At 43.1% G+C, this 25,283-nt stretch overlaps 1 protein-coding gene across 1 annotated transcript; it reads right to left on the minus strand.

Annotated features, from left to right (window-relative positions):
- Window positions 1-4,787: 4,787 nt before the first annotated feature.
- On the minus strand, window positions 4,788-22,756 carry ubald1a (UBA-like domain containing 1a). The gene is made up of 3 exons (XM_018687788.2): window positions 22,478-22,756; window positions 21,731-21,790; window positions 4,788-7,168 (listed from the first exon to the last, which is right to left on the minus strand). The coding sequence occupies exons 1-3, from the start codon at window positions 22,583-22,585 to the stop codon at window positions 6,845-6,847; spliced, it is 492 nt and encodes a 163-aa protein (XP_018543304.1). The 5' UTR covers window positions 22,586-22,756; the 3' UTR covers window positions 4,788-6,844.
- Between the last annotated feature and the right edge of the window lie 2,527 nt (window positions 22,757-25,283).

Here is a 25,283-nt window from a genome sequence, read left to right on the forward strand (position 1 = left end):
AGGAACAGAAAGACACACTTTGATGCATAATGTTGTTATGAGGCCCATCTGATCTGTGTAAGCAGTCCACACACACACACACACACACACACACACGCAGTGATCGTACATCGTGTTACTTCTATGACCTTCCTCCTAACAGCACCACATGACATGAGAACAGAAACAGCATGCGTCTGTCTCTGTCACTTCCCCTGGTGGTCAGTGGTCTCTTTATAGTCACACACACATTCACAAAAGCACACAAACACACAACTTCCCCACTTCCAGTCTAAGTATAATGTAGTACTGATGTGTGTGTGTGTGTGTGTGTGTGTGTGTGTGTGTGTGTGTGCGGCTGCTAAGTCCGGTGCTATGCGTCCAGCCAGGCAGCACTGATACAACAGTGAGAGCTGAGATAAAGCCGGCTTTGTGTCCAACTCAGGATCCCGGCCACAGAGTGGCTGAAATGGCACACAGCCATTGTCACAGGTTCACTGCGGTCACACTCACTCACACACACACACACACACACACACACACACACACACACACACACACACATATATATATATATATATATATATATATATATATATAGAGAGAGAGAGAGAGAGAGGTAACACCATCGCTGAAACCACAGATATTAAAGGTGCAACTGCGACAGTGAATATTAGCCTCATTATTTTGATAAAATTACTGTAAACAAACAAGAGCATTCATCCAGATCAACTGGCTTCTTTTCCACTATGTGTCACTGGGGTGGAATTAATAGGAAATGTGCAGGTTTGTGTGATTAAAAAAAAAAGAAAGAAAGAGAGAGTGCCTTTGATATTTAACCCTTTCATGCATAGTGGTCACTACAGTGGACAGCTATTAAAAAGCTGTTTTCTTGTATATGCATGAGTTTTGATGGTAGAGTGTTGCTCCATACTCTTCCACCCACTGGCCAGTTGATGTAAGTCTAACACAAATTTATCAAAACCAAGATGGCCAACGGAGAACCAGAAATGCTGGTTACCTCTTTAAAGTTGAAAACTTTTCTATTTGCACGTCTAATAAAGTTGACACCAACATATCTGAGGTTGTGTTCTGGCCACCTGGCAAATCCAAGTCCAACATTTACTCCCCCTTCAACTCTGTTTTGTTCTCCACCAACTCCTCAGGGAAACATCCGACTCTAAACACTGAGGTTGAGATGAAAAACAAAACAGAGAAGTTACAAACCTCAAAACCAAAACGATGAGCTGAAACGTGTTAAAACACTGCATAGAGGTGAGGGAAACCACAACGCTTTCTTTGGGTTCATCATTATGCTACTAGCAACATGTTTCATATTACAAGTAGAGATGTAATTCATTAGCCTCTTTCTAAGAAGTTGAGATGTGAGATTTTCTGTCCATTACATAAGTTAAATGAGTATCTAGTAGCTATCAAGGATAATACAGTTTGGCCACTTCATTATAAAAAGATAAAAAACATTATTATTATGTTAGCATTGTAGCAATAGCAACATATCTTAGCAAGTGCTGTCAGAGCCTAATGGAAGCTTGAGTAGACGTTGAATGCTAACAAATAACTGGTCGTCTTCTACTTCATTAAAATGATAAGGTTTTAAAATTTTACTGGTAAAATCACAGACACTTAATCTAATTATTCAACCTCTTTATCCCCAGTATTGAAAATAAGTGGCAGGGAATCACCGTAAACAAACTAGAATGATGGCTGGTACTTTAATTTACCACTGCAGACGTCAGTTTTTACATCTTAAATGCCTCCGTCAAGGACATACCCGATTTATTTTGGAGGGAACAAACAGGAGAAGAACACGGAACATATAGCTCGAGACAAGCTGAGTGATTTATGTGCCATCGTTAAAACGCACAGCTGCTCATTTTCCGAGTCATTTCTACCAGCTCTGAACTTTGTCTGGTGCTGACTGGACATGATGCATCGTTCTCTCGATGAATCTCAGGCCTGTCTCATTTGTACTCGTCTCCCAGGGCACCGACCAACAACCCTTCGACTTGGCAAGTAAAAGACTGGGTTTTGTTTTCTATTTATTCTCAATATTCCTTTGTTTTATTGTTAATATTTAGGGGACATAATCATCTTTGAAAGATCTGCTGATGACTTTGAGATAACAGTGTTTTTCCAGGATATGAACCCTTTCACTCAGTTCACTTCTAACTGCATCATTATAGATCACTATTGTTTCCTTCCTCACTTGACTTTTTCTCAGTCTGACTCATATTCTCCACTTAACGTCTGCCAGATGTTTTGTATATGTATGCACAGTATATGTGAGTGAGAGTGTGTGTGTGTGTGTGTGTCACCTTTCTCCCACTTCCTCCTGCTAGCTGCAGCTTGTCCGGCGCAGAGTCGGAGCCTCCACCTGTAGAAGAGAACATGGAGGGGGGAGGTGAGGTGCCAGGTTACAAACGCACCCAATGTCACTGTGTCTGTTCTGCTCCCCTGCCCACGTCCACATACCGTGCACTGTGTCCTCATCTTCCCCGGCCTGCATACCTCATAGCCGCCCTCCCACTTCTACAGAGCTGGCCCTGAACACTGCACCTGCTGATATAATATCAATTATCACTGTGTTGCCTCATGCTGCTAACACCTACTTGCAAGTTTAGCTTTTTAATCAGTGAAAATAATTGCTGGGGCAAGACTAGCTGGCACTAACTGCTTTTACAGTACTCCAAACTAAACCAGAAGAGGGCGCTGTTCTTCCAGTGCAAACATGATCAGTTACTTTTTCAAGCTAGCTTCTCGTCCTTGACAAAAAATTTCTCAACACATTCTCATAACTGTCTTTGTACAAAGCTGAAACATAATACATCAAGCTAGTAGGTGGGTAACAGGCTACATGTAGCCAGAATATTAAATATGCAAACGATAAAAGAGCAAATGATAAAGCCCTTACCCAGCCAGACAAGGTAAAAAAATGTCAAACTGAAATTGGACTGCAGTGTTTAAAAGCTAAACAAAACAAAATAAGTTCTGATTTTAAAAATATTTAAAATTCTGCATTGTTTTCATCCATGTTAGCTTGCTAGCAGTCTTCTTCTTCACTGCTCCTGTTGGAGCATTACTGCCACCAACAGTCAATGACTGGAACAGCATGAAATAGTGAGAATAGCGTAGCGCCACTAGTGGTCAAAAGCAGGGGTAGCTTTAAGTGAGCTTTTTGTATTATATTGTCTCGTAAAGCAGATTTCTGGTGAGATCCAACCTAAAATAAAATTGTAAAGCCCAAAAGAGGCTGGAAATCTTCTTGTGCGTAGTCCCATTTGTTTACACTCACCACATAAAAATTAAGGTTAAACAAATTCACCAGTGGTAAACCTTTAAGTGCTCTGCAGTAGCCAACCAGTATAATCATGTTTACAGATGAAGTGAGACAGGTGTACTGATGGTGTGCCATCTGTGACGCCGTGTTGTGTCCACACCATCCAGTGACCCAGAAAACAATGTCCTGGTTTTGTCTGAGGGATAGATAAACTGAACAGAGTTGTAGCCCTTCCACTATGCTAACAAGAAACAATTAGCGTGTACAGTATGTTTTGTGGACAAATGCTGCACTTTCCCATAGACACATACATAAACAGATAATGCATGCTTCTGCTATTCTGTACATGTGGTTGCTGTTCTGGTAGCTCTTTCCAGGGAAGTGTTGATGTCAGAATATGAAGTGATTTGTGTTTGTTTACATCAGCAGTTTGGAGTCAATTGAGGAAGAGCAGGGTGGTTAGCATGAGCAGTTATACAGTAACCACAGTGGCTGTTTTCTGGGAAAACTGCGCTAAAGATATCAGCGAGCTAAAAAGAGAGAGTCTGTAAATTATTTTACAAAGGCGAACCAGTGGCCTATCACAGCATTGTTTGAATATGTAATGCAAAGCTATCATTAACTTATCACACCATCGTTCTTATGCAATGGTGGCCTCGAAGTCCCCGTTTACTGCCTCCACGTACTGGGTATTGCTGTGCTGCTCTTGGACAAACCCTATGTGTTTATTGCTATGCCTGTTCCCACATGCTCAGATGCACCGCAGTGCTTGGTGCCAAGTTGTCGGCATTCACCCGAGCTCTCCGAAACACTCAGGGCAGCTCAAAGACTGGCAAAGTGGCACAAACACACACACACAGCAATCAGCAGAGGGAATCTCTCTTATTTCCTGCTGGGGAGGAAGCTGTCAGGAGGTGAGCTGAGGACATGGAGAACTCGGTGACCCTCCTTTACCACCACCACCACCACCACTAACGCCACAACACCACTGGCATGTGTGTGTTTATCTATGCCGATTGCGTGCACGCAGGCAGCTGGTGTTTGTTTGTGTTTACATCCAAAGAGCCGCGGATTCAGAGAAGCGAAGATAGCGGTGGCCGCAGAGCTGAACTCCCTCTTTCAAAAGCTTTTCTCCTCCTCGTCTCCTCCATTTTGGCTTTCATCTCCGGGCCCTTGCATCTTTCGCTGTGGAGCATCAGACACACAGACAGACGGACAGACAGACAGACGGACGGACGGAGAAGCAGAAAAAGACGGGAGAGGTTTGTTGAACATGAGTTTGTAGTCTGGCTGGGTGCCTGTATTAAATCCGCCTGGCTGAGAGGTAGCCAAGCGTGAGATTATGATGCATCCATCTTCCTGGTGCCATTATTTAACACAGTGCTCTGGAGTCTAGTTCAAACACACACACACACACACACACACACACACAGAGCTATATGACAACTTATGTGGGCCCCTTCCTATGAAAAACCTCAGTCTGTTCACACACTCCAGTAAACCATGCCAATTAGGTTGACATACAATATTTATTTAGGTTCACAAAAATGATAAGTTAATTATCAGGTAGTCCACAAATATTGTGGGAATGGTCTCATACAGTCATACAAGGGGGGGAACATACATGAGAAACCATTTAGGAACAGGCCCACCCGGAAACGCTCTGATTTAACCAAATAAAGTATGAAGCATGGAAAAAGGATGAACTTAAACATTAGTTTAGTCTAAATAATAAAAAGGAAGTTGGTTATTTATTCATTATTATATTCATAATTTTTTTTCCTAATCATCTTTTTAAAAAAAGACCCTCAGCTATTCAAAATATCTCTTCTTACTCTCTCTTCTTGTATCGAATGTAAAAATAATCCAAACGGGACGAACTAAAAAAAGGGGGGCAGACCCTGCATTTAAAATATTGCCGTATATCAGGGTCATCCCTGAACTGTCCCTCAGCAGTATCAATAGACCAGGGACTGGTCGAAACTAGAGACCTAAATGTTGTAAAAACCCCTCTGTAGTACAGTATCTGAGAGTATATATATACTGTATATCTGAAAGTAGTCTGTAGTGTCCCCAAATAGCCTGTGGTACTCTTCCCAGGCTGCCCCGCACCCATTTTCTTCTCTTTTGTTTCTCATATCTGACAAGATGCTATTGCATTTTCTTTTAGCTTTGGGAATAACATCCACCACCCCACCCTTGTGTTTAACTCCACCCCACTCCCCATAAACATGTCTTGACCTCATGTATGTTTGCTACAAAAGATGTTACACGTTATGAACACATCATGCAAAGTGGCAATTCTGTTTACAAAGATGGAGTAGTCGTGTTTTTGTGTTTTTTTGTTTTTTTGTTTTTTCAAATCTGTAGCCGTTTTAGCTGCATCTGATTCACTCTTTCCGGAAAAAAAAAGAAAAAAAAAAAATCAACCTGAAGTCCTACCCAAGTTCAAAGCCACCTCCCTTAACCTCGCGACAAAAACAGAACAATTAGCATTACAAACGATATTACATTAAACCATGATTTCTCTCTTTTTTTTCATGTAATAACCCAAATCTCCAGAGAAAAAAGTTTACAGTGGACAGCTGTAGTCTTGAGTCCAGGTTTAAAACTGTGTCAGGAAAAAAGCCATTGCAGCGAGCATCAGTTAGCATAAACCAGAGTGGCTGCTGCCTTTAAGAAAAAACCTTTAAAAACATGTCCTGCGTCGGCGGCGGCAATGGTTGGTTTAAGAAGAATCCCTGATTGGCTGAAAGAAGTCAGGTGACCACAAGGTGAGGTAAGAAAAGTCCCACCTTTGACGATGGGGATGACAGTATGGAGGTGTTTCCTCTAGATGCTAGTGTGTGTTTGTATGTGTGTGTGTGTGTGTGTGTGTGTGAGAATATATATATATATGTGCGTGTGTATACATTTTTGATTACAAACTTGACCACCTGCTCACATGCGTACACACTCACACTCAAGTGCGTGATGATTTTTGAGTCAATCTAAAACACTGCATCGCAAGTTCCTCTCTCCTCATGCAGCACAGACAGTTGCAGAAACACAGAACACCAGTGACAAAAAACACTGGCTGAAAAGATGAAAAAAAAACAAAAACAAACAAACAAAAAAAAAAACTGAAAATTAAGTTTGCTGCCTTGAATGTCCTTGAACATCACATAGAATCCTTGGGCGTGACAATTTTTTTTAAATTTCTGTTTTTTTAGTTCAATAATATTTCTCTTATCTATGCATTTACTTAGGAAAAAACTAACAAAGATTTCAGTTGCTCTCTTATTACTATGTGTGTGCGTATCTTTTTTTTTTTTCTATTTTTGTATTGACATTTGCATTGGTTTTCTCCTCTTCTTAAATTGTCCACGTTGAGTTTTTCTTGGTTTTGCGTAGTTTCCGTCTCTTTCCGTATCCATCCGTCTTTTGGGAAAAAAGACCAAAACCCATGTTTATAACCCATAATCAAACTCCCACCCTCCCCGCTTTCATTTCCCCTTCTCCCCTTGCTTTCCCTTCCCTCCCCGGGATGGAAGGGCTGGGGTTTTTTTTCAGTCCCGTGCGGCCCCTTCATCTCTCCGCCTCCATCGCTACACTAGCCTTCTGCTCTGCGCCTGCGTGTGGGTTTACGCCCGTGGGCCAGGCGGGGCAGGGCTGCGTGGGGGGCTGCCCCTGAGTCCAGAGTCCCTGTGGAGGCTGCGGCACGTTAGGTACATTTGGTGAGACACCCCAGCCGCCGACCTGAGGGGGCGGGGGTGAGGTGGCCATGGAGGCGGCCATGGGGCTGCCGCCGCTGCCGCTGTTGAAGCTCTCGGACGCCTTCAGCCGCGAGAACATGGTCAACGCGTCCGGGAAGTTGGGGGGCGTCGCTGGTGTGTTGGCTGGGGTGCACATCTGGGAATGAGCAAGGAAAGAGCGATTAATACACACCCAACTTTTTATAATCAATAAATCAAGTCATTTATCAAACAAAAACATTTCCTGGATCCAATTTGTTAAATGTTATGATGAGATACTTTTTGTTTTTTGGACATCACCTTAGGCTCAGAGAAAATCTGACTAGTATTATTTTTCATTAACATTTTATAGACTGTATGATTAACTGAGAAAATTATCTGCAGACTATCCAATAATAACAATAATTTAGGACATTTTTAAAGAGTAAATGACAAATAGTCTCTGGCTCCAGTTTCTCCAGTGTGAAAATCTTCTGGTTCTCTGTTTTTATCTTTGTCAACTAAATAATCTGTGTTGTCTGGACAAAACAAGTAACATAAAAACATCACCTTGGGCTTTTGGCTCTTTTGTTTTGACCATTTCATAACATCATAGATGAAAGCAATAATCAGTTAACTAAGACAAAAACCACCAGAAGAGTGTATAGAGGAAAAAAAAGACAGACAACACGTAGTGACCTTGCTGCTTTCAGCTGGGGATTATATATATATATTTACATGTAGGCTGATAAAGTAAAATTTGTCTTGTCTTGTGACTGCACCACATTCTGTTTTTTACTGAATTGAACTGACAATAAATGGGCAAACCAGTATCTGTTCCTCATGTAGAGCAGATTTCTTCCACTCTGATTATTTACTGTCACTGTAAGAGAGCCTACACTGATGTTTGTACTTTTTGGTAACAGCTGAATGACACCAAAACCCAGTGTTATTCAGTCCAGTTTATGTTCATCCAACTCCCAAAATGTGTGCTATCTCCAAGTATAATGAACACCCACCAACAAATGCCATTATTCCAGAAAATAGCCCTGAGAAAAAGCAGCCTTTGACTGTGTTTAAAATGCGGATATACTTTTAAAGGCGGCAGACTGTTTTGTATAACTGACAGGGAATTTAGGGGAAGCCCAGGCACTCTTTGTTTCCCCAGAGGGTCCTGATGATGACATTTAAATTCCTTTGTTTACATCGACTTCCTGTTTCACATATAATCTGATTTAGCAGACTAGATACACTTGGTCAGACTGAGAATAACAACTTATTTCGCTTCGTGGACACACACCAAATCTCCTCGACCTTGTTACACTCCCCTGTGCTCTGACCTGCTTTGACCTGGCACTAAAGGAACTCCTGCTGCCAGGAGTTCCTTTAGTGCCACACACACACACACACACACAACACACACATGTGCCAAAAACAACACTGGACGTACCACCTTGCAGCTAACATGCCATGTGAACAACATGTTTGGTTGTGCGCCTTCATCATCATCATCATCATCAGCTTCTCACCCACTGCTCCGTGCCCTGTTTCCTCCTCTACGTCCCCCGTCTGTTTGTAACCAGGAAAACAACAACCTACTGTATTCCACAGGGAAAGCAGAGGTAGAGCTACATTTAGCCAGGAGGGTTGCCATCTAAAAATAAAGAGCCTGGGCTCAGAGGCTGACAGGGCAGGCACCTACAAGGTAAAATAATCCTAAATCACCAGACGTCAGCAGTGGAAGAAAACAGCTTGGCAACTCCCTGAATTATATAAGATCAAATTCAGTAGTGATTAAAGAAAAACTGAGAGGACAGAATATGACAGATGTATTGTGCCTTTACATTTTCTTGTAAGTGTGGTCAAAGTTTTGATTTCTTAACATGGCAACAATGTGGGGTTTTTTTGGGGGGGGGGTGTTTCTGGAATAGGAGTCATAGGCTCCATGAATCAACTACTGGGAACAGCAGCTGCACTCACACATCAACACTGGACAAAAAATGTTAACACGCTGCAAAGTGGAGAAAAAAAAACAGCTGGAAAACAACATTCCCTCCTGCTGACAGCCAGATCTCGAGCTGACCTGTGGTATCTAATCTGCCCTTGACTCCGTCTCACCCAGGATGCTCAGATTGTGGCATGCGGCCTCAGCACACGTGCAGCCTTCAGGAAAACAGAAAAAAAAAAAAACACAACAGAGTGACAGGAACACCATCCCTCCCCTGGGGCGAGTGGGGAGGTGGTGTAATTGGACTACCTTGCCCCCTAAAAGTGCTGCGGCTTGCAGCTTGGTCCCGAGAACGCACGGGGTCTGAGGCGGCGCAGGGCCGAGCCAGGGGGTTCTCAGAGTGGCAGAGCTGTTATGAAAGGTGAGCGTGTCCACTGCGCACGCCGACAGGAAACGCTGGCTCATGTCTCTGAGGCCGTTTCCTGCGGTAAAGAGACACCCTGGAATGCCGAAGTGACCTCTGTGATCCTTCCTGTTCTTGGCGGGCAGCGGTGGAGGGCACCGGTTGGACTTTCTCAATCCCCGTGATCAGTTAGAGTCTGTTCGAGTGCTGCTCAGGTAGGATACAATATACAATGCCTCCTGCCTCCTTGTGTAAGTGCCAAGGAATGGAAAACGAGCCAAAAATGCTGATGTGTGACTTTTCAGATTGTCCGCTGAGACCTTTGCATCTGACTTACTCATCCATAAACACATACACAGATGAGCAGGTATAAATATACACCTGCAGTCAGCTAAAAGACCTTACATTTCACTTGGACAGGTTTTTTTTTTGCCTTTTGCCTCACATTTAACAGCAGAGCGAGATGAGAGAGGGAGGCTGACGACAAAACCTTCAAACACCATGTGCGTGTCTCGCAAATGCCCACCTCGCACTCCTCCTCCACCGAGAAAATAACACCACACACCTCTACGTGTCTGCTCGTGTGTGTCTAGTCTGGGTGTGCAGGGATCCTTGGATGGAGTCGGAGACGCAGACCGTATCGACCCACCGGAGGGGGGAGAGGATCTTAGTCCAAAAGACACAGCAGCTGTCCTCTCTGCCAGGGCCGTCAGGGTGCTTATCTGATACTTTGATCGCTGATTAAAGCTTCAGCAGAGCCCCGAACTGTCAGCATCACTGGAGCCCCACATACAAAGAAACAACACATCCTCCACTGCTAAACAAATCCATTATGTCTGCTGTTACATGTATCTCTACTCTACATGCTTATACAACACAATTTAAGTGTCATGTTTTGAGCCTACACGTGACCTGTCTGTACGAACAGAGAAAACAACTCCTGAGGTAAAAACTCCACAGGATTTCCTGCACACAGATTAAAACACTGCTCTGGTGCAGCACCACTGAGGAAGCAGGTTACTGTGCATCTTCCCTTTGTGTGTATTAACTGTATTAACTCTCACTGCGCCGAGGAAAAGACAGAAAAACACTGTGAGAGCGGCCGAGGCTCAGATCCAACTGAGAGGGGCATGTGAGCTGTACGCAGTCACAACACAAGGGTTAATAATTCATTTGAGGAAATCGGTAACTTTGTGCACATACACACACACACACTGATGTGAGGATGTGTACAGAGAGTTTGCAGTTGCCTCACACGTACATAAAAAGTAATATGGAGAGAGGACTGTGAGTTTCACTTGGAGTTATGTTTCTGTATTCATACAGAAAAATACTGGATCGTTGTCTAAAGACACTTTTCTGTTTGACCTAATTGATTTAGAAAGTTTCATTCTTTTCTGTAGTCCTTTTTACTTGATATAAAAACAGAAATAGATTTTGTGAATATGAAAAATTCACAAAGACTTAGACATATTAATCATTAATAGTTGCTTAGAGAAAAAAAGATTTGGCCTTGAAGCATTTCTTTTCTTTCTTTGGTTATTAAGCGTCCATTTTACTTGACATTTTTCCACTGAACTACTCTATTTAAAGGATAAAGAAATACATATAATGTTGTAACAGATATATACACAATAAATATATAGAAACTGGGCAAGAAACAAAGCAAATCAGATGTATCGAACTGTTTTCTTTGTGAGCGTGTGTCAGCTCAGTAATCTTCAGGGACAAAGTGAAAGGTCTGCTGAGGTAAATTTGCCTTCAAGTTAAGGTTACAGTGACACTGAAACTTGTCTTACTCTGGTCTCTTCTGCTAAAAAGAGGTCATCTGAGAAGAGTTAGCTCCATAAACCCAAACAAATGGTTGTCTGTGGGCTTTGTTGCTTAACGAGGCTGCAGAAAATGTAAAAAGTCCTCAAAAATTAAAAGAGATAAAAGAAAATAAATTCCCAGTCAGAACAGCACAAACACAATCGCCCTGTTAATTGTGTTTAGAAACACAAGCAGATGTTAACAGACACTTGTTGTATCAAGGTGAGAAACCTTCAATCCGACACAGTGTGTGTGTACGTGCATGTAGCAGCACATACAACACAAAAGTGTGTTACAGCAGCCATTTGTTCAAGCTCTACAGATGGAGAGACAGGGGAAATAACAGACAGTGAGAGGCAGTTTGTGTTCAAAACAGAGCCAACGGAGAGATGTTGCCATGGGGACGGTTGTTATGAGGAAGCAGCACAGATCTCTTGTTGACGGGCCGGGGCTAAGGCAGGCCTGGCTCTGCGGCCACGGCGGCCCGGCACCGTCCGCCCTCTCTTCAAGTCTGTTTGCTGAGCCCAGCGCGAGGAACGCACGGCTGACTGGCAGCGACCACTCTAAACATGCCTGGTCCGAGCCAGCGGTGAGGCTCCACAAACCTTAAACACTCCTCCATTTGTGTACATATTGTGTGTGTGTGTGTGTGTGTGGTGTGTGTGTGTGTTTGTCCACAAACACAGATGAGCTGGAGTTATTTCCAGTCTAACCGACCACATTCCTCTGAAATATCAAGAGTGTGTACGTGCCGGGCGGAGAAGAGAAGCTTTCTATCCTCGTGAATACTTGTGCAAAGGGTCCAGGTACATCTAGTGACCCAGACTGACCTCCTCCATGTAACATTTACCGCACACACAGACACACACACTCTCTTATTAATCTCATTTCAGACTTTCTGGATGTTTCCATCCAGCTGTCACAAGAATTTTAAGCAAAATTTAGGAGTAAATGAAATGTGATCTGCTTGTTTCCATTGATTTAGCTGAAACATCTAAACAGACCTCCTTATTGACCAAAAATGTCACATCCAAGTAATAACAAGCAAATTACTGCTGCTACGAACAAAGGGACTTAAACTGGTTTGATAACTACTGTTAAAATTTTAATTTCATAACAAATAACGACACTTTTGAATCGTGAACTGTGATTTAAGTGAACTCATCTGGTCTCTTTGCTGAAGCCGTTTATGTCACACACAAAAAATCTACTTTTAATGTGGCTTTTACCCCAGCTTTCTCTCCTCAGTCATTCCTTCTGCTGTGAAGATTATTATGAACCTTGTCTGTTTTCTCTCCCTTCTCCATCTTTCTCTCACTTCCCTCTACCCATCTTCCTCTCCCTCTCCGGTCTGCGGCTCGTCGCGTACAGTTCACACATTCCATGTCGGCGCTTGCAGCAAACTGTGCCGAGAGATCTGTGAGACACGACAATGACGGTGAAACATGCGGCCTGACGTCTTCATCCTCGGGCCCACGCTCTTACCAGAACTGCATCTTCTGTTTGGATTATAGCATTTAACTTGCAGTTCAGTGGAAAGTGTTTGGTGATGAGTCTTAAGCACATTACACAGTAAAATCAAACAAACCTGTGTGTGCATCAGGCCTGAAAACCAGTTTTCGACAATGTTTTAACCCAGTTCCTTAACTTTTGAAGATTCATGAATTTGATTTGTTGATTTTGGGTGCCATTCAGAATAACTCATGCCGACAATGACTGGTCAGGGGGAGACTGTCAGGAAATGTTTCCTCACTCCAGCAAGTCTATCAGCTTGCAAAATAAAACAAGCTCTACAACTGCAAAAACAAGACTGGCTTGGTGGCTTGGCTGTTGTTAGCAGAGCCACCAGGCGTGCACACTTCAAAATGTTTATTTGGTCATTTTGTAAACCTCACGGCAACGTCTAATGTTTTATAGCCTAGAGCTCAGCCTAAAAGGATTAGTTACATATACTTTAATAAGGTCTTCCACATGTTTCCAGACCTTTTACTGCAAGCTACCAACATTTCAACATTGTTAGAGATAAAACACATTAAATAATTTCTTTCTTTTTTTCTTTTTTAAACATGTGCCATCTAGGTCAAATTATTACAGACAAATGTGCAATATTCCTGGAATCACATCTCCACATTGTTGTTGGACATCTGTGACAGTATTTCTCCCCTTGGTTTGGCTACACAACGACAGGCCACATCACAACTCGACAAGCCTCAACTCCAGGAGCCTCTTATTCCACGCTGATGGGTCTCACCGCTCGTCTTCCAGCCGCGTTATTGGAAATGACCTCATAACGCTGGGCAAAGTCAAAAAGGCATTTAACCTTAATCCAACTGTTCCACTGAAACTGCTGAACACTGTAAGGGCTATTAAAAGGCAGCTCAGAGGTGTACAGCTGTGCAATGGTGAAAAAGGAAAGCGTAATCATACTTTTTGAGACAAATAATAGAGGGAAAAAAAAAGAGTCTACAAGGTACGAAAGACGAGACATAAACTGTAGACTGTACCTCTACTAACTGGTGCTGAGTGCAGGATGTGTGGGAGGATGGTTGGTTCCATCAGTATCAGGTCTGAACTAGTCTTGTGTGCATTCATGTCAAGAAAGTTGGAAGCAGTCTGAATGCATTCTCACTCTTTTCTTTTGTGGTTTTTGTTTGGGCATGTGAGAACAATGCCATTCAAACCTGGTAACACCGACAACGCAAGGCTCCGTCCAGTACTGAACAGCTGACACGAACCCCCAAAAAAGAAAGGTTTCATGAGCTGAATACTAACCCCCTGATAGCTCTGAGGTAACAAGATTTACAAGATAAACTGATGTCAAACTTGGCCGGAATATGATATATGTCTCCACAAAACCACATATCAAATTACTGGCAAAGGGCAGAGACAGGTCCGCTGTGTTTAGCTAAGGTTACGGGAACTGGAATTGGATGTTTCGATGTATCCAGTAAACATGCTACTTGTGAGTCCATGTGACATCCAATTAATGACACTTATTGTTTGGCAGTGTAACAGTAAGTGACCTGCAAACAGATGCAACAAAAGAATCCTTCTGATTTACAAAAGACATACTGTAAACATGGCTGCAGTCTAAACTCTGTTGCTTTATAGTCATTAATGTAATTATAGGGCTGATTCTGACTGATGCCGTGAGAGAACTGTGAAAATAAAGGCTAAATGAAGGAGTGGAGCAATTTAAAATTAGGAATGAAGGAGGCAAACAGTGATAGAAGTAGGTGAAATCAACAGAAAGCCTGACACAGGGGGACAAGAGGGGAGCTTTCAGTAAAACAGGAGCTGAAACAAAATGGAAAGAGTAGCAGAGGGAAAAAGAATAACAGACTAACAGAGAGAAGGGAGGCAGCATGAGGAACCATTGCTGCATTAACTGTACGTGATTCTGCCTGCCTGTTAAATATTTCAGAGTACACTTATGGTTTGGGGACTGCATCTCTGCAGTTGGATCCCAACGCAACCATGACGTACTATCAAGTGTAGCATGCCAACTATGCAAACCATAACAGAGATTATGAGTAATTAATAACAATACTTGGATATTGATAATAGTTCTGTGTGTGCGTGAGAAGGCCAACTTGAAAATTTGTATGTTTGTATTGCAAGTGGAGATTGAATTCAAGACTTATTTAAAAAACAACACAGTAGTAAACAAGCTTATGCCTGCTTTGCATTAGTTTGTATCACTACTTTGTATATGGAAATGGTCTATAAATAAAGCTGTTGCTGTGTAGTAAAATTATTTATTTACGCTGCAAATACTACATACTTTAGAGATACTCAGAGACATTGAACTTCAGGCACTGATTGTAACTAGGAGGGGGAAAAAAACTAAACAGGACTTCCATACATCTGTTTGCCAACATCCTCTCCAATCTACGGCTGGAAATCTGCCATTCCTTTACACGTGTATTAGAAGTTTGGCGCCAGTTAGTGTCACTGCATCATCACAACATACTGAAAACCAGACAAGCAACTCTCAGTGTCTGTGTTTTATTATCCTGTCACACAGCTCACCAACATGGAGGTGACGGTCAGGTTTTTTTTTCTGGGAGTGGCTGGATGTCAGAACAACATGTTTCTTTCCCAAACAAAATGAAGAAGGCTGACAGGTGCTGCTGAGCGTTTCAAGTGACCATCACTCCCCCTCTCTGACCACTCGCTCCTCCAACCTCACCTCATAGCAGCCGAGCCAGAGTGTGTGTATGTCTGTGTGTCAGTTAATATTGTATACACACACACACACACACACAGGGCCATGGCCAGATCAGAGCTCACGAGGGCCTCTGTTTATCATTAGCCAGGCTGTGCTCTGTTTTCATGTGTAGTCTGACACTGTACATGAAGAGAAGAAAAACAAAGAAGACAGAAGCTATGACCCAAAAAGAACAGAAACAGAAAAAGAAAGCAGCTACAGATGCAGAAGATAGGAGAACTGGGGCTGAGTGGAGCATGTGGTCTGTTTAACCAAATGCACACACTGCACAGCTCACAACAATGGCTAACAGGCTAACAATAGGTGTTCAGTGGCCCACTCGTATCTAGAAAAAGGGGTTTGGCTTGTCGACTGGTAACAGGCTGGCAACAGAAACTACTGGGCCAAAGGTCATCGTGAGGGAGAACAAAACATGATTAGCGACGGTTCAGCTTGCCAAAAGATATCTTTCTTAAGGCTATGCATTCAGTTTGTCTTTCCCCTCACATGCAACACATACCTTAGGTTTTCTAATCTGTGTCAGTTTCCAGTTTCATTCTGAAGCATCGGACATTATCTGACAGAGATTTTATTTGAAATCTCAAATCAAGATCTCTCAGTATTGCTGCCACAAAAGGCAAAGCATTTGCACAGATGACAACAAATGCAAGGGTGGAAAAATAGACAAATAGTTGGCTGGTTGTTCCAGGAGATTTCTAGATTCAAAACTCAAAAGGCAAACGTTGCTTTCTCAGTTCTTGAAGTGAACTGCACTGTGCATACATTGGGGTGGACAGGGTCAAACAGGGGACTGGTGAGGAGTCAAGGGTCATGAATGTGAGCCAGGAAAGAGATGGACGGGGCTACAGAAGGTGACAGCACAGGAATAGTAGGACGAGGTACCAGTGGGCCAGCGCTCACAAGTCAGCTGACGTGAGCCTGGCTGCAGAGCTACAGCTATCCTGAGAAAACAGGCCATGGAGACACAATGTGACAACTCTCTTTATGCAACAGACGAGGTTCCCATGCGCTGCCTGTGTTTCCTGAGCCATAGGCCGAACCCCTTGTGTGTCTTTGGGCGTACTCAGTGACTCCAGGAATCAGTGTGAAACCCAATCTAACTCCACCGCTCATAAACACATCTGGTCCTCACAGCCATCCCACATGGATTCCCATTCCCTGAGTCCCTTGAGCCAAAGTTCCTGTGTGCGTCTGTGTGTGTGTGTCTGCACGCAGGGCTTTGTGTGTGTGTGTGTGTGTGTGTGTGTGTGTGTGTGTGTGTGTGGTTAGGGTTCTGGGAAACCGTGCTCCTGGAAACATGCAGGGCAACACGCTGGAACATGCAGAGCACAGGCCAAGCCTCTTCAGATGTGGCGAACTGCTTGGCATGGCTGTACGACACCACGGGCACAGACAGACAGAGACACACACACACACACACACACCACACACACACACCACACACAGATTTCAGGCACAGATGCATGCACACCCATTAACAACATTAACAGATCTAGACATGATTAACTCTGAAATCTGAGACACACTGCTGCGTGCGCGGTGCACGCCCAGGGTATTGTAATTGCACCACACATACTCATGAAATCAGATTCAAATACCCAAACACTGGGAGAAAATAAACTGGATTTCACCTCATTCTGCACTTAATAACTCCTGTAAGTAAAGTCTGCGGCAGGACAGAGAACACCTTGTCTGTATTGTGGCAGACACAAAGCAGCTCTGTTTTACCTCAGTTATTGTATCCCCTATTCAAATACCTGGCATTACCCTGCCATTAGCCTACTTCACCCTCAGCACAAGCCAAACACCGATCCACACTTGTTTTCATCGATTCCTCACTGCCATATAAGAAACTAGCCAAGTGTCATTTCTGTATTTTAGTTAGCTTTCCTTCATCTCTCACAGTGTGATGACAGAGATAAAGACAGGGAGAAACAGGAGCAGTGAGTCGCCTATGTTGTCACACCATGATTTATGAAGGTAATTATACCTTTGCTCTTCTGCATGGGCACACCACACACTTCCCATCTCAGTCAGATGAGATGTTACGTGAATGAGAGAAGTTTGGATTTATAAAAATCCTTTTTTTAAAAGCCACGCCCGGACACCAAAACCAAATGTTTGTAGTTACCAGAAACACACACACAGACACACACTGAACCCTCCTCCTTTCTCCTGGTGGGTGTTCATATTGCCAGGAAACTGTTTTTTAAACAACCTCACGCCCACTTTTATCACTTGCCTGCAGCACCCAATACTACTCTGTTACGTCACTGTGTCCGAGCAGCCAGAGCTGAACGTTGCCCTTCATAAAAATCACAGTTTCATTCACCTCGTGCGTGATGCCAGTGATGATTGGCAATTAACAGAGGAACAAAAAAGAAGTGATCGTGCAAATTGTGGGGCTGTTTCTTCATGATTCTGTGGGCTGCAGAATGTGGGCCAGGCCGGGTTGTACTCAGCAGTAGGAGGAAGCAGCAAGAGTTCTTTGAATGGATGTAGTTGAAGATGACTTACTACTTATATTTAGCTAAGGAAAAAGGCCAGATCCACTCAATCAGGACATTATTCCTCACAGCGTAATGGGATTTGCATGGGAGGGAGGGTGTTTCTTTGTTTTTACTTCAAAACAAGAGCATATCAGAGCAAGAACAAGAGGCAGACATAAAGTAAGAGAGAAAATATGATTCAAGAGGGAAAGGAGAATATGAAAGGATTATTTTTATTACCCTGACCTACTAAAGACAACATACTTCTCAACACCACAGTTCTGACTTCACTGCAGGCCTGCCACATGACGACCTCACTGCAATTTCTTTATTAGAAACTGTAACTCTGGCAGAAATTACACACATGTAAACCAGGCTTTGTGGCTTAGTTAGTTCATTTCCCAGCTTAGTCACATGATGGTGAGGGGTTTTTTGGGGGGGTTGGTCACATGTTCCCAGACGCCAGTAGAAGTCATCCAGCTGGGCTACTTCCTCCTCTGCGGTCACATGAGGATTCATTCACTTTATTGTGGCTGTGTGCACCCCACATGGAGAGATATAAATCATGGAAACACTGATATTGGTGTGAGCATGCAGTGAAGCGTCAGTGTTTGTTCCTTCCACATTCACAGAGACACTTGAAGACAGGAGGCTGTTACACTGTCCAGAACAGATCACTCAAAGATCATGACGACTGAAAAAAACTATTTGCCAAAGTTGCACATGCTCACAGGAAACTATCTAGTCCTAATGAAATCTTTCCATTTTAGGTAGTTTGGCCTAAATATAACCAATGATTTTCTTTCTATTATTAATCTGCAGTGAGGTGACAATGAATATGCAGAGGTGGATTTCTGACAGCTGGCATTCCAACTGCGTAAAGAGATATTGTAAACAAGGTATCAGAAATAGCTCAGACTTTACATAGGCAACGCCTTAAAATGAACTTGGAACATCCCTAGAATATGTATGAAAACAAATAAAGGCAGGGATAGAATCCGAGCATCAAACAGATGCATTGTGAACTCCAAGTGTGAGCGAACATGCCGACATGTTGCTGCTTTAAGACCGAGGCTTGAACAAGAGGACGGGTATAAAATTTTCTAACAGGAAACATGTAGGACGAATTGAATTCTAGAGCCTTATGTTTTGTGTCTGTAAATGGAGAAAGAGAGAGGGAGACAGAGGTAGAGAGGGAGGGAGGGAGTGTATTAAGTCAAGAAAAGGCCGGGGTGCTGTGTTTTTGGTTATACCGGCCCCGTTCTGCTGTGAAAGGGTCCATTTTGGGTCGGTGCGAGCGTTGCATCCTGTAGGAATGTGGTGCGGTTGCAGTGTTTGTGTGGGCAGGGTGTGTGTGGAGGAGAAAACTGGGAGTAGACGGGGAGGGGTTGCACAAAACACAAAGCAGAGGTTGGACTGAGCTTAGGGCCCGGGTGCCCATCATGGAACATAGATGTAAGCTTTGATGACTTAATCCAAAAACACAGATACACAGACAATCTTTTCAAGGCTACATCTGCATGCGACTGTATGGCTCTCAGTGAAACACATACTGTATACTGTACATAAACACACAGAAGCAAAAATAAACAAATGCGTGCCTGTGCAGAGATTGGAGCTCTTTTACATCATGCGCCAAAGCAAAGGCACTCCCCTAGGTCAGGGATTGTTGGTAAAAGGAAATAATAATAAGAGCTTTAGCTAAATCCTCCAGCATTCACAGTATTATACAAGACTGTGCTGGTGAGTGGACCAACTAACCTCACTATTTGATACTTGATACAGGGTATAAACCTCTGACACACAATGCACAAATGATGTATTAGCAACAGCACACATAAACACAATCAGACTCAACACAGCTTACAAGTTGAATGCTACAAATCCTCGCCAGACAAGCTTTGTTTAGACATAAAATGTATTTATTAAACAATAGTGCTTTTGTATCCAAGACGGTTTCTCTCCCATGATGCCAAATTTAGATGGGAAAAGTGATTTGGTACCCCACATTCAGGCTCATACATTGTGTTCGTGCCTCAAACACAATAGCATAAACCAGCTCGCTGAACTGCATCCACAAACTAACTGACCTACATGACGTCCTAACCCGCCACGCTGCCAACAACTGCATGTCTACAGGCTATCTGTTGGGGCCAGCAGGGCTGAGGGTGAGGCCTCTAGCCAAAATAGCAATCTCAAGGATATGACTTCAGTTTGTGTTGTGAGGCAAAACACTGACACACTATAACAGACATGTAACTTAATGTTGTTCATGTTTACTCTAAACTGAAAAGAGAGAGAGAGAGAAAGGGAGTTAAGAGTGAGAGCGAGAGCAAAGTGGATTAGATTTGTATACCAGCGAACACTGTGGCCTGATAAGCCGCAGGAAGGTTGGACACGCTGCCCTACTGTAGTACTGTTGTGACTCACACACAAGCACCCGCTCTGTGCATGCACAAAATACAAACGCACGTATAGTACGCAAGCAAAAACAAAAGATGCATGCACACGCCAGAGAGAGAGAGAGAGAGAGAGAAAAGGGGAACATCAACTTGTGATTATGCAAGAACATGTCTATAGCAATAATGCCACAAACACACACACGTAGGTGCTTTGCGTTCTGACTTTCATTACCCAGCGTCTGCAGTGATCAAGCTCAGCCCTATTTGGCAGACTGTTTACTCTCTAAATTAAAGTGACACATTTCATGAGCTAAATAGAGGACTGAGATGCTCTTATTTAATGATGATGATAAAGGAGGTCTGGCTTGCTTTCTTATAATAAAGCTGGGATAAAAGTGATTCATCTCACTGTGAGCCATCTCTATGCTGACTGGCAATATTGCACTAACTCACACACACACACACACACACACACACAAAGCAATAAAAATCAGATCCTCCTTCCACCCCCCCTCTGTCTCTCTCCCTTTCCTATAGAAATGCAAAGCTTAAATGTTTAGCAGTTTTGGTGACTGCCTTTGCAGCACAAACAGTGAACCAAACAAACACAAACAGAGAGCGAGAGCTAAAATAAATTATCGTCAATTTTCATCCAAAAATTCCCTCACATCACGTCCATGTCAGGCTCTTCCAGAGGGCAGCTGTTGTTGGATGCTGCCATGCATGCAGCTGCAAACAAAGGCGCGTGTGCCTGCCAAAAGTGGGCTGCTGCTAAAAGCTCAAATGCTGCTAGTGTTTCATAATGTCCAACCCGTGTGTGTGTGTGTGTGTGTGTGTGTGTGTGTGTGTGTGTGTGTGGAGAGTCTCCTACAGCCCTAACGCCTTCCAGTTTACTCCTCTCTGATTTGACTGCTCCTTAAAAAAAAGTCTCCAGCACGTGTCGTGTCGGGGGAAGCAACAACCCAATCTGGGGGAAACAGCCGAATTACCCAAGGCAACAGCAGCAGCACAAGGGTCTACTTGTGAGAGGTAGCTGTCCTCTTCCTGGAAAAAGACTTTTCTCTCTCTTACCCAGAAACTGAGGGGCCCTTCCTTCAGTTATGTACGTCATTAGAAACAATGAAAAATGAGGGATTTGATATATCTACATTTAACATTCCCACTGCCTCTCTCTCCCTCTCAGTGTAGCTGCTGCGGCTGCATGCCTTGCCTGTGTGTTTATTTCTGGAAGCTCACAACATGGCCGACATGTGCTTTGTTATTGTTAGTACAACATCATCCCTTCTAGCCTATAAGGGCTGTTTATCGGTCCCCCATCCCACATAACACAACACAGTCGCCTTAAAGAAATACCAGCTTAAAAATATGTTTGATAGCACTCAATAAATAAGACAAAGAAGATTGTTTAAAAAAAAAGTATGTTATCATCACCCCCTCTCCCCTCCTTGCACTCACCATTTGATGATGATGGCCGTATGGAATATTTGTTTCTTGAAAAAAGGCACTAAGGGCAGTCTACAATAAAACACAAAGAGGATTAATTATATTTTTGTGCCATTATCATACGTGCACAGACAGGAGCATTGAACACAGCTGAAGGCAAACAATTCGTTCGCTCCTGTCTGTGTTGATATAAGTAAAAACCCAAACAACACAGCGGCCAATAAACATGACAATGTACGAGCTGAATCTATATCAGGTTCACCGCAGACTACACATTAATGTATGAAACTAGTGTTTTGTAGGCTAGTCGATACAACACGGCGGTCATCTTTATTGCGTAATAGCACTCGCTGGCCTCGCCTGTTCACCGCTGTCATGTGTCGGATTATAGTATTTAATCTAGAGTAAAGTCTAATTGGATATGCTGGCTGTACGCTTCGCCCTACAGCATGACTGTGTGTTCCCTACTGATTTAGTCTGGCTAAAAACACACACACACACACACATATCTACTTTAAATAAAGCAAAAGTTCTTGTTTTTAATAAAGTGGGGACCGACTCCGGTGGGCAACATAAAACGGACATCTAGCTAACACTGACGCTTTGTTTTGTTTTGAATTACATTTTAAAAAAGGAAAATAAAGTGGCGCGAGGCAGACAGGCGAGCTCCAGTGCGGACTAACGGTCAAACATAAACATTAGCCGTGTGGCTAACGCCGCTGAAGCCTTAACGTTTTCACTCTTTTCTCTCTCCTTTACCTCGAACTGCCAATGTGCCGCTTGCAAAAGCTGCTTCGCCTGGTCTGCCGCACAACCCGCCGTCAGGACGAACTGGTTAATCATGACTTGATGTTTGAGTTCATCCATTTTCGACGAAGCACCGTGTCCTACTCGCGGTGGCTTGGCTCTGAAGCAGACTTTCGACCGTTTTGTTGTTTTTCCTCCTCTCTTTCTTCACTCTAGTTGTATTCCGTCCCTCTGTCTCAGTCGTCCACCATTACAGCCGGTCGAGCAAACACAAATATTTACTGTAGGAGCGGTAGTGGAAGGAACGTTGCGTGATTGACAGGCGGGCGCAGCCAATCAGGAGAGAGCATCGGCGGTGGGATTTGTATGCTGCAAGCGGAGGGTCTCGGATCGGCGTGTCTTTAACTGTCTGATGGGGGTTAACTTTGACGCTTAAAGCCGCATTAATCGAAAATAGTTCATCACGGCGAGTGTTTTCAGTGTGATGGTACACGTGTGGCATTTAAATCGCCGCAAGGGAGGTAAATCCCCACCGGAGGAATCCCAGAAAGGGTTTGTTTTGGACTACAACTCCCGTGAGCACGCGCTTTGTTTGTAAAGCTCCAGAAGGCAGAGTTTTTGTGAATGACGGCCGCTCTCGTCCAATTCCCAGGCGCGCTGTGTCACTATCTTGCCAAATATGGTAAACAAATCCACCATCGCCAATTACATCGCTCGGAGTTAAGTTAGGGACAGCCGACAGCCATGGGTGCACACTCAGAAGCGTCATGTCTACTCTGCGTACCTCTCCTCATAAAACCACCTCTGTGTGTATGTGTGTGTCCCATCGGTGCTGCAGTTTATCTGCACACATCAGTGCGGACTGCGGTGGTACTGCAACCCTCTCCCATTCCCATTTCTCCTCTGTATTGTAGCAACACAGTGAGCACATACTTTCATAGGTGGTTGTAAATTCCGTTTAGAGTTGCTCAAGGACACTACAGCAGGTTAGATATCAGGTGACGAACGGTTTAAAACCAGGCAACAGTAGAGGATATAGATTGTTATGCATTTTAACTTCCAGTTTAAACCAGATGGTCATTAGTAGGACGCATATTAACGACTTAACTACACTGTAACTGTAAATTAGTGGAGTTAATGAGCGTATTACAATGAATCGTTAAACAAAATAGTATCATTTATTCTTTCTAATGCCAGTCAGTAGTTTATGTGATAAAGAAAAAGATAAAAACACAGCCTTAAACAAAGGTGGTGCCTTATGAACAATGAATAAACAACACAACAGAGAACTAAGATATATATAATTCTAGGTTTATTGTATTTGAGAATACCCTGTTACTCTTCCATTTTACAAATACTAGTGTATGGATTAAGATCAGTAAAGGAAACATCCAGGTGTGTAAAATGAGCCCTCAGGTGGCTCAGACTTGTGGGTAACTACAAACTGTAAACATTCTTTTATCAATGGCATGTTTGTAGCAGCTATAGCCGTACAGGTGAGAAGGTGGAGGAGAGATTGGAAATAGAGACACCTGCTGGTGAGAGGAAGCACAGCATCTACTGTAACAGTGGGTGAATTTGAGGTCATAGACATCCATGTTAATATAATCAGATTTTTACATAATTCAAAAACTTCCACAATATGCATTTATATTCCAGTGTGATCTTTGACGCTCTGGTTTATAATCAGTTTTTCTGTTATTTAAAGCTTCGTTGGGGTCATAATGGGCTCCTGCTATGACTTAATACACTGCAAATCAAATCAAATAAATATTAAAAATGTGAGGATTACAATTCCAGAGAGGCATGCTGTATATTTCTACTGATAACCAGCTCAAATTACAGATTGTGGTTATAAAAATAAATAATTTTTGACATGAATGTGATACAGAAATGATAAGTGACACCCGCGTGCAAAATCTCCACGGTGAAAATCCCAATTTAGTAGACAGCCGGTGCTTCATGATCTTGGAAAATATGAGTGAAATAAGCATAATAATAAAGTTTTTAAATTTTTAAACCAGGAGGTGTAATTTTTAGCACTGTGTGATAAAGCAAAGATCAAACTGAAAAGGAAAAAAAATAACATTTCAGACTTAAGAAATATCAGGACCTCTAATCTTTGTATGTCTCAATATCTTGTGTTCATCAGTTGGTCCTCCATCTTTCCCCAAATACGTATTTGTGAGCGTCACAGTTTTGCAGCCAAGGGACATAAATTCAGGGACTTTCTGAATTAAAACCCCTAATAAAGGTTAACAGTGCTATTAACAAGAAATACATATTGATGTATCAGTCCTCAGCACCCACTTCCAACCCATTAGATGTACTGTAGCCATACTGTATGTGTGCTTAGCTCCTGCCGAAGGACAGCGTGAAGCCTGGCAACAATAAGAACAGCTGTTCAAACATTTACCCGTCTCACCAGCAAACCCTTTGTCAACCTGAACAAACCTGGAGACATTTTAAAAATCAAGCCTCCTTGACGGGATGCAACAGCTGGCCTGACATATCCCGATTCTTGACGTGCCCCGGCGTAAATTTTTGCCCCTCGCCCTTTCCTCCACGCTCCAAATCTTTAACCTTGGCAGATGTATTGATAAAATCTGTTTGGGGAGGAGGAGAGGTGGCTGGCACAGCACACCGTATGAAATCTCCTCAGGCTTCAGGAGCGAGAACCATCATTAATGCATGTGGGCCGCAGCTCCCATAGTCATTCAGTGGCCATGAGTGTTTCAGTGTGCCATGTTTGACCTACACTAGATGTTGGATTTGTTCAGGAAATGGCAACTTCATATCTCACGTACAGAAAACACGA

The sequence above is a fragment of the Lates calcarifer genome, linkage group LG23 (genome assembly GCF_001640805.2).
Source record: "Lates calcarifer isolate ASB-BC8 linkage group LG23, TLL_Latcal_v3, whole genome shotgun sequence".
Taxonomy (NCBI): domain Eukaryota; kingdom Metazoa; phylum Chordata; class Actinopteri; family Centropomidae; genus Lates; species Lates calcarifer.

Bases quoted from the DNA above. Each gene is read 5' to 3' on its own strand.
- ubald1a (XM_018687788.2), bottom strand. From the start codon at position 22,585: ATGGATGAACTCAAACATCAAGTCATGATTAACCAGTTCGTCCTGACG. The intron at 21,791-22,477 runs GTAAAGGAGAGA...GTTTTATTGTAG, and splicing joins CGGCACATTGGCAGTTCGAG to ACTGCCCTTAGTGCCTTTTT. The intron at 7,169-21,730 runs GTGAGTGCAAGG...GCTCATTCCCAG, and splicing joins ACGGCCATCATCATCAAATG to ATGTGCACCCCAGCCAACAC.